A 9,570-nucleotide genomic window follows, 5' to 3' on the forward strand; every position below is an offset into this window, starting at 1 on the left:
CACTGTGACAATCTGACAATCAAAAACATAAATCAATGTTGTTCCAGAAGCTAGAAATAGCCAATGAAGGCTCAGCCTGGAAAAAATATCCCTATTTATTTAATAATTCTCCACATAATATAGCCAGCAATTGTTATATGTTGGACCCCATTCTAGCAGATTTTATATATCAAACCATTTAATTTTTTTTTTACTGTCCTCTTATGCAAGCCCTAGTGTTGCTCTGTTTTATAGATGAAGAAACAAAGGCACAGAGAGGTTAATTGGCTTGTATAGGTAACACAGCAGGTATGTGGCATAGTTGGGATTCAAATCTAAGCATTCTGGTTCCAGAAACCAGGCTTTTACCATTTTGCGTGGTTTCCCCGACTCTAGCACTGGGGATGGAACTCTGGATTTCACACACGCTAGGCAGAGTGCTCTACCACTCCACGCCCAGCCCTGCAGCCACATGTTAGCTGTGAGGATTTTGTCTAGCACTCATGATCCTGAGGATGACGTGGAGCTATGTAGAGCTGCTTTCTATGATGGTAGTGTGGAAAGTAGTTGCCAGTTCACAGTGTTATACAGGGACACACAGGCAAGGGTGAGCCCGGAGAGGGACAAATTATACTGGATCAGCAAGGTGCTGATGCTTCTCATTGCTCTCACTATTACTCAGGAGGTTTTATTATTTATGTGTTTTCATGATGAGAGGCCATTTAAAAAGGGAAGCTTCCAAATTCTTCACTTTGGAACGGATTCCCAAGGGACCGTATAAGCATACATCTTACCCACAGCCCCATATCCATAAGGTATGTACATTTCATTCAGGCAACCTGGCTGGCCCCAAGAACTCCCAATCCAGGGTCACTTGACTACTTGGTTCAACCCAGGCTGGTGTTTGTGTCTGCTACAGCACTCCCATGTGTCAGTAGTATGAACACACTTTGAAACTAGATATATATATTTTTTGGTCTTAAAAAATACTACTTGAGAATTCCTAGGTTCATATTATATTCACGTAATTTCCAGCCCTACCAAACTCCTCCTGTATCCCTGCCACTCCCTCTCTCAAACTCATGACCTCTTCTTCAATTGTTATTGTTTATGTATATATATATATATATATATATATATATAAATTATCATAAATTAAATTAAAAAAACACAAATAAGGTTCAAGGGGGCACAATCAGGGGAGAATGTAGCAAGTCAGATGCTGAAAGAAAAATCACAGACAAAGGGGTCCGTTAGAGAATGGTGCAGCCTGACACAGAACGGAGCCTCATACAGTTCCCTCTTACATAACTTTTTAGGAAAAACATTTAGGGTACCCCAGACAGCTGAGAGATTGAATTTAAGACGAAGAACAATTCCTGAGCAAGCAGTAGGAAGCTGTGGGATTGAACTGTTCGTTTGGCCATTTTGTCATTTTACAAGTTACAGTTTAATGTGTAGGATAAATGTATACGCTAGAAAGGGCAAAATTCCAGTGCGCAGGGGACAGGTGGAGACGAAGTTCCACACCTGGATGAGGAGTTATTACCAATTATAGACTCGAAGGGAGGGAGAGTCAGATTTCTTTAAGGGTGTGGCCCAGAGCAGGTCAAGTACGCTGCAGCGGGTGGCCCCACACCCAGGAGTGCATAAATAGTACAAATAGGACTTGATGCTTTGAAAAACAAAGAAAAAAAGAGGCCATGAAGTGGGATGGGTAGGGTAGGGAAGGGAGAGTGGATCTGGGAGGAGTGGGTGGGAATGAAGATGATCCAAATCATATAAAGTTCTCAAAGACCTAATAAAAATGTTACTTGGCAACATTCTTTGATTTGCAAGCCATATAAAGGAAACCTTGGGCTGCGTGAATGAGCTAAGTATGTAGGTTGCAGAGCAAAATTGGACTCCATCTCTTTTCACCATCTTAACTACAACGGCTCCATGTTAAGGCACGTGGAGAGAATGTATGACAAATAAGGAACACAGGACAGTCATATCAAAATGAAAGGTATAGATTATACACTGTGTGTGTGTGTGTGTGTGTGTGTGTGTGTGCGTGTGTGCTTCTGATTCTTACAAGCTCTTTGAAGAGCAGTGATATTGAGGAAACGGTACATAGTGACTTTCTGAGGCGTTTATTTTGTACCCACTACAACTTAGTTTATAGTTAACATAACGGAGGTCCTTTGATGTCATAAACAAGAAACACATACTGCAATTTTATTTCAATGGCACTAAGGAAACTAGACTGTAGAATAACTTTATTACCATAATATTTTCATTAGTTCATTGGTGATGTCATACATGCACAGAGTGGGTTTTGGTCATATATAAAATTTAAATAAAACAGTTATGGTAAAAACAGCAGAGAACTGAAAAATTTAAAAAAGAAAAACACCCAAAGGTTGAGAAGTTACATTTGGGACCCATTTATCTTAGGTTTTGATTAACACTTTATGCTTGTAAAGTTTTATTCTTTCTTTTTTCATTTCTTCCTTTCTTTCTGTTTGTTATTTCTTTCTATTCGTTCCTTCCTTCTTTTCTTTCTTTCTTTCTTTCTTTCTTTCTTTCTTTCTTTCTTTCTTTCTTTCTTTCTTTCTTTCAAGATGGGGTCCTCTTAAATCACACTAGCTAGCCTGTAACTTGCCTTCTGAGTGCTAGGATTATAGCTGTGTACCACCACACCTAGCTATGGTTATTCATGATAAGTTTTCCATTTAAGTGCTGTGTAGAATTTACTCAACTCTTGCCCGATGGGACTCTAGCACTTAGTGCCTGTTCCCAGGTGATGGGTGTCTATGTTACTAGTGACAGAAAGGTCGCAAAGGATATCACCAGACCTCAGTGTCTCCTGGTCCACTGCTGAGCTCCTCATTCCACATGGTCTGCCGGTCTTCAGTCATGATGTGTCAGGCATGCTCAGTGCTGACAACAAAGATTCCACTATTTACAGGAGCTAAGTTACGGAAACAATCTAGGTGTCCAGCAGCAGAGGAGTGGACAAGGAAGATGCGGTGTATACAAACAATGGACGCTTTTTCAGCCTCAAAGAGCAATGACATAATTTCATTAGCTGGAAAATGGATCCGACTAGAGATGCCCATATGAATCAAATTAAGCCAGACTCAGAAGAACAAATATTGGGACTGTAGTGGTGACTGAGTCAGTAAAGTGCTTATTGCACAGGTATGAGGACCCAAGTTCGATCCCCGGCACTCATGTACAGAAGCTGGACATCGCTCTCAGCACTGGGGAGATGAAGACAGGAGGATCCTGGGACTTGCTGGCCAGCCGGTCTGTTCAACTTGGGGAGCTCTAGGTTCAGTGAGAGACTGTCTCAGAAGATGAACAAGGAGGAGAGTGATTGAGAAAAACACCAGAAACACCAGACATCGAACTCAGACCTCTGTGCATACATGCACACACATGCACGTGTGTGCGTGCGCGCGCGCACACACACACACAGATCACATGCTTTCTCTCATTTGTGCATCCTAGGTTTTGAAAGATAATGTACGGGTGACCTGAAAGTGGAATTACCCAGGGAACCAAGGGGGCCAATGAGACTCTAGAGGGGCAAAAGGAGAGCAGGTAATGGAGAATCAGAGGGTTCTGCTCAAAGGCCCTCAATTACTTACATGAAAATGTCCCTATGTAATTCGTTGTAACAAACAAAAAATTAAAATAAAAAGGCCTCCTTTTTATTCTTCAGGCACCTGTATTCCAAAGCCTCCTAAATGCCCATGCAATACTCAATACTGTGCTCAGGTCTCTGCAGTGAAGGGTATGAGAATGTCATTCTGCAGGGCTTATGCCCAAGCCCTGTTTGCATCTTGACTATCTCTGCCAGCCCTAGCTGACAGAGTGAACCTGTCATTCCTGTTCCCTCCTCTGTCACCTGGTAATAATAAGGTTGCCTACGCTCCATGTCCAGCGTGGTTGTCAGTGATGCCCACTGGCGCTGGGTCATCGTGCTGTGGTCTAGCTTAGGGAATCGTGTTCTGAGTAGCTGCCTCACAAGAACTCTGAGGAAACCTTTACTCATCCTGGCCTGGCTTGACTCTGGGCTCCAGGCTTCAGGAGCACTCAGAGATTATCTTATCTCAGCTCCCTGGCCTCCGGTTCTCCTAAGGTCCACTGACCTCAGCATGGCCTCTGGACCATCACATGAATGGCAAGCAGCACTCCTCCACTGTGAAGGCCAGCAGAGTCAGGTCTCTTCTACTGTGAGGGCCAGCAGAGACAGCCAGGTCTCCTCTACTGTGAAGGCCAGCAGAGACAGCCAGGTCTTCTCCACTGTGAGGACCAGCAGAGTCAGGTCTCCTCCTCTGTGAGGGCCAGCAGAGTCAGGTCTCCTCCACTGTGAGGATCAGCAGAGACAATCAGGTCTCCACCCCTGTGAGGACCAGCATAGCCAGCCTGATCTCCAACATGAGGGCCAGAACCTGCTGACTGCAGTCACATATGACATGTTAGGTTTTCTGAGCAGCCCTCGGTTTTGACTGATCAGGTCAGCCTAGGAGATGACTGACTAGAACCTTACTTTTCCCATGAGGAGGTGGAGGCTCCAAATGGTTCAGAGCGCTTTCTCTGAGGGGCATTGCGGAGGACAGAGTCAGGCAGTGATTCTTACCCACGATGCTCAGCGGCTTGGCACTAGTGATGACGTTTCCACTGGCTAACACTCCCTAAAAAGACTTGAAAATCCAAAAAGAGAGCATGGTGTCACTTTTATTTCATTTTTGGATTAAAAATGCCTTTTGCATATTTATTTGTTCTTCAGCTGGTTCATAACATTTGTGTTTTAAAATCTTTTCCTACTTTTCTGAGATTTTAATATAATTACAACATTTCCCCCTTCCTTTTCCTCCCTCTAACCCCTTTCACATCCCCCTTTGTTCTCTTTCAAGTTTATGGCCTATTTTGCTTTTTTTTTGCCATTAAACATATGTATGTATATTCTTAAATACATACATGCAACCTTCTCAGTCTGTGAATGTCATGTGTGTGTGTATCTGTTCTCAGGGCTAAGCTTTGGTACTAGATCACCACTTCCTATGCTCTTCTCCAGGAAAGGATATTTCTCCTGCTCTGAGCATCCCTTAGCTGTCTATAGTTCTTCATAATAGTTGGATTTTGTTTTTGAAACAGTGTCTTTCTTTGAAGCTCAAGCCAGTCTGGGACTCATTATGTGGCTTGGAACTCATAGCAATCCTCCTGACTCAGCTCAGGTCATAGCTTATGCTACCATGTCCAACTGGTTTTTAAAACAGACTTCCAGAGCTATTGCCTAGACTCAGCACGGTGCAAACACTTCATAGACATTAGCCTATTCAACCCCTTTCTTAAGCCCATTCTGTGGATCTGGAAGTTTCCACAGAGAGCCACCCCCACCCCATACACACACAGATGCACGCAGGCAGGAGGGAAGGGCAGGTTAGTACCTGCTCTCAATGTTACACTCCGTCACAATTGCACATAGTGGATGGTCTCTCTTACATACTGTGGCTTGATAATTTCCTGGCCAATTGGGCTAGCAGGATGGCTTGCCGTGCAAGCCTGGTAACCTGAGTTTAATCCCAACAACCCATGTAAAGGTTGAAGGGAGAACTGACTCTATAAAGTGGTCCCATGACCTTCACATGCCTGCCATGGCACACATGACCACACACGTATGCAAACACACACGGAAATAATAAAACAAAAAAATTCAGTCAATAATCAATCCAAAGGAACCTTTTTAACTGGGGGAGACCGTTCTGCAGGATCATTGCAGGGATTCCCAGATTAGTCCGGGGCAACAGGAGAAGGGACTACGCTCTGTTCTAATGGCCTGTGTGTGTCTCAAGGATAAGACATGAGGATTCTGCTACTCTACGGGGAAACCAAGAAGGCCAGACAAACCTGGGTCTTTGGGTGTGGTAAGACCAGGAACATCTGGATCAGGCTGGTGGGACCCCAGAGGTCAGCCCAGCCTGAGAAGGGGCTGTGAAGAAGAGGTGACCTGGTGGCACAGAAAGAGGGTGCACCAGGCCCCAGGGAAAGGGCAGAACCTTTACCAAAATTGGGTACATTTTTACCGCAGTGTATCGGTGGTACAAGCAGGTCGGCTAATCAATCCTGGAGCAGAAAAAGGGATCTGGACATTCTGGTCTGACTTCATCCTAGTCCAGCAAAGGAAGCATTTATGAGTCTCCTTTGATGGGCTACTGGGGTGTCATTGCTTGCTTTTTGTCGCCTTGATGAAACACTGACAAAAGCAACGTGGAGAGGAAAGGGTTTAATTGGCTTATCCTTCCAGGTCACAGCCACCACGAAGGGAGGTCAGGGCAAGAACCCAAGGCACAAGCCTAGAGGCGGGAGCTGATTGTTGACACACTTCCCGGCTTGCCTGCAGCCAGCTTTCCTATCCAACCCAGGATCAGCTGCACAAGAGTGACACTCCCTATGTGCTGGTTTGGACCCTTCCACAGATACGCCCATGGGCCAGTCTGATGGAGGCCATTTCCGAGTTGAGATTCACTCTTCCCAGCCTCCACTTTCTAGACAGGCACTCTTCAGTAAGCCGTCTCCCCAGGCTGCTTTTCAATATTTTATTTTGAGGTAGGGTCTCACTGAGTTACCTAGGCAGGCCTTGAATTGGCAATCCTTCTCTCAGCCTTCCAAGGAACAAGAATAACAGGTCCGTGCCACTATGCTGGCTAGAAGGGGGGGATCACCGTAGCGAGCTGATTCCCAGAACAGAACGGGGCAGGGGGATTTCTTCACCCTGGCTAGTTTCCAGAGTCACAGCCCTCAAGCAGAGTTCATCGTGACCTCTTCTCATTTTGTAACTCATTCCTACTCAGTGCCAGGCTCTCCCTGGGACCTTTTCTGGACTAGGTAGATCCTAAGTCTATGTTCCAAAGTCCTGCCTATGAAGATGCCTTCAAGAACATTCTCTACCCTGAGAAAGTGTGGTCAAAGCCAGCACCTCACACTCCTTTACCTGGCTCCTGTCACCCAGCAACTGTGGTCAAGGTTCAGCCATGTTGTGAGTTTGTATCATTACTACATTCCATTTTTTACTGATCAGCAATATCCCTTTGTGTGTATAGGTTACCTCTGTTTACCCATTCCTTAGGTGGTGGGCATTTGGTCCATTTCCTTTTCTTGGCTACTGTGAACAATGCAGCCATGGACGTCCATGTATACTCTATGCGTTCATTTTTCTTGGGTCTATATCTGGGAGTGAAATTGTCCATCATACTTGTAATCTCAGCACTTAGGGGGCTGAGGCAGGAGGATTGTCACAAATTTGAGACCAGTCATTCTGACTCACCTGAGCTACAGTGTGAGACTGAATCTGTCTAAAAAAAGTAAATTAAAGATTAAAAAAGGATCAAAAATATCTTTTTCACTTGTCTCTGCGGTCCAGGGAGCACCATGCACCTTGGCTTGGTGAGGACTGGTACCATTCACAACCAGCCATGCCTGAAGCTTTGAGAGCGGAATGGTAAGGTTTCAGAAGGGGGAGCATGCTGGTGGCCCAATATCAATGCAAGCCTTTGAGAGAAATCAAGGCCCTTAAGTTCTGAAGCCCCCAAATATGCTGTGCTAATGGCAGCAACAGCATAAAATGAGATGATGTACTCCCCCCCACACACCCCCCTGCCGCCCCATCAAACACTTGGCTTTCCCTGCGGCCAGCATCTGACGTAGTTATTCTCAGGGTAATTCATATCCTCCTTTGTGGGGCACAAGTGTGAAATCTGTCTGAGTGGTTGCCTGACCAGAGAGCCCTTAGCCACTGCCCAGAGGCACCCTCAAGGCTTGCAGGAAGGTCACATGACACAGCTAGAGGCAAATGAGTCTTACGTCCTCAATGGATAAACATGTCAACTGCTTGACATGTCCCATGACTGTGGCCCTGAGGCTGATGTTATGATCGTGTGGTCTTCAACTTTAAAATTCTAGATATTTTTGTCTCACACTTGTGGGTACAAGGCCATTTTTCTGAGAGTCCATTAACATTCTCCGAAACTGAGTTTGTGAACTCTCGCGTGAAATCCTGAGAGGAGTGACGTTTTACACCTAGACATGAGAACCGGAGAGAATGTGCTCAGCCTCCTGAGCGTTTCCTGTTGTCTCTTGGCAGTGTTCGCAGACACTGGCACGCTGCCCTTTCTCTTCGCATCCTTCCCTGCTCTCAAACCAGCTGATCTCCATGCAAACCCGCAAAGCTGTTAGATAAAGAAATCACACAAAGATGGAAAACTGTACAAGACAGGTGTGGTGGTTCATTTCCTTAACCTCAGAATTGGGGGGGGGGCTGAGGCAGGAGGATTGCCATGAGCTCAAGGCCAGTCTGGGCTCCAGAAGGAATTCAAGGCCAACTTGGGCTACATGTTGAGACTTTGTATGAAACAATGAGAGAGAGACAGAGAGAGGGAGACAGACAGAGAAGACAAATACACACAGAGACAGACAGACAGACAGACAGACAGACACACACACACACACACACACACAGACACAGACTTATCACATGCTGGTATTGTTTGTCCTGTGTTACATTCTTTTTTTGTCAGTAATCCCTGAACTCCAACCTTCCCTTGTCACGCATGCTCACTGAAAGCTTGCCAGCATCCCTTTCTTTACATAGAGTAAGTTGTCTGTCTTGACTTTCCCAGCTGTTTTTTTAACTTAGCCACCAAAGAAATTTCCCCAGCTCTCTCTCTCCAGGGATCAGAGACCATCACAAACATCAAGGGATGCAATGTTCAATTCGTGAATGAACTCCAATTCGTGATGTTCTCATATTGCGTTGCTTGTGCTCAGCTTGTGTTGTCTTGACTCTTGCAGGTGCTGATTCTGGTTTTGGACATGCCTTGGCCAAGCACCTGGACAAGCTGGGCTTCAGAGTGTTTGCCGGAGTGCTGGACGCGAAAGGCTCAGGAGCGGAGGAATTGAGGAAAACCTGCTCTGAGCACCTCTTGGTGCTCCAGATGGATGTCACCAAGCTTGAGGAGATAAAAGATGTTTACAGCAAAGTCACAGAGAAGACCAAAGACAAAGGTACTGACTTCCTCGATTCCTCCTCACCCCACTCAGCAATGCCCATCTCTTGTCACTGCCCCTGATGACCGTGGTTGCTGATTGCACCAGGACCTGTATACTGGACCCGTGCCATGTCCCAGAGCCTGTTAGACACAAAGATGTCAGGAGTGACTCTGATACAGATTCTCTCTTCATAGAATGCGCAGAATTCATGTGTGGGAGTGTGTACGCGTGCATGTGCATGCGTGCATGCCTGTGTGCATGGCAAGACAACCTTGGCTATTGTTTCGGATGTACCACCCATCTTGTCTTTTGAGACAGAGTTTCTCAGTAGTCTGGAGCTTATCAGTTAGGCAAAGTTGGCTGGCTCACCAGTGGACCGGAATGATCCACCTGTCTCTGCCTCCCCACTGCTGGGATGATGTGGGAGTGATTTCTTATTAATAAAGAAACTGCCTAGACCCATTTCATAGGCCAACCCACAGGTAGGCGGAGAAAATAGAACAGGATGCTGGGAGAAAGAAGTTGAGTCAGTGAGTCGCCATGATTCTC

The 9,570-nt window shown here is 45.6% G+C and overlaps 1 protein-coding gene across 1 annotated transcript in view; it reads left to right on the plus strand.

Moving 5' to 3' along the window:
• The window catches only part of Hsd17b2 (hydroxysteroid 17-beta dehydrogenase 2), a 49,017-nt gene that overhangs the window by 22,836 nt on the left and 16,611 nt on the right, over nt 1-9,570 (plus strand). The window contains exon 2 of the mRNA XM_005345740.2: nt 8,824-9,036. Coding sequence (XP_005345797.1) covers nt 8,824-9,036 — 213 coding nt within the window. The remainder of the gene's footprint in view (nt 1-8,823; nt 9,037-9,570) is intronic.

The sequence above is a fragment of the Microtus ochrogaster genome, chromosome 4, assembly GCF_000317375.1.
Source record: "Microtus ochrogaster isolate Prairie Vole_2 chromosome 4, MicOch1.0, whole genome shotgun sequence".
Classification (NCBI taxonomy): Eukaryota; Metazoa; Chordata; class Mammalia; order Rodentia; family Cricetidae; genus Microtus; species Microtus ochrogaster.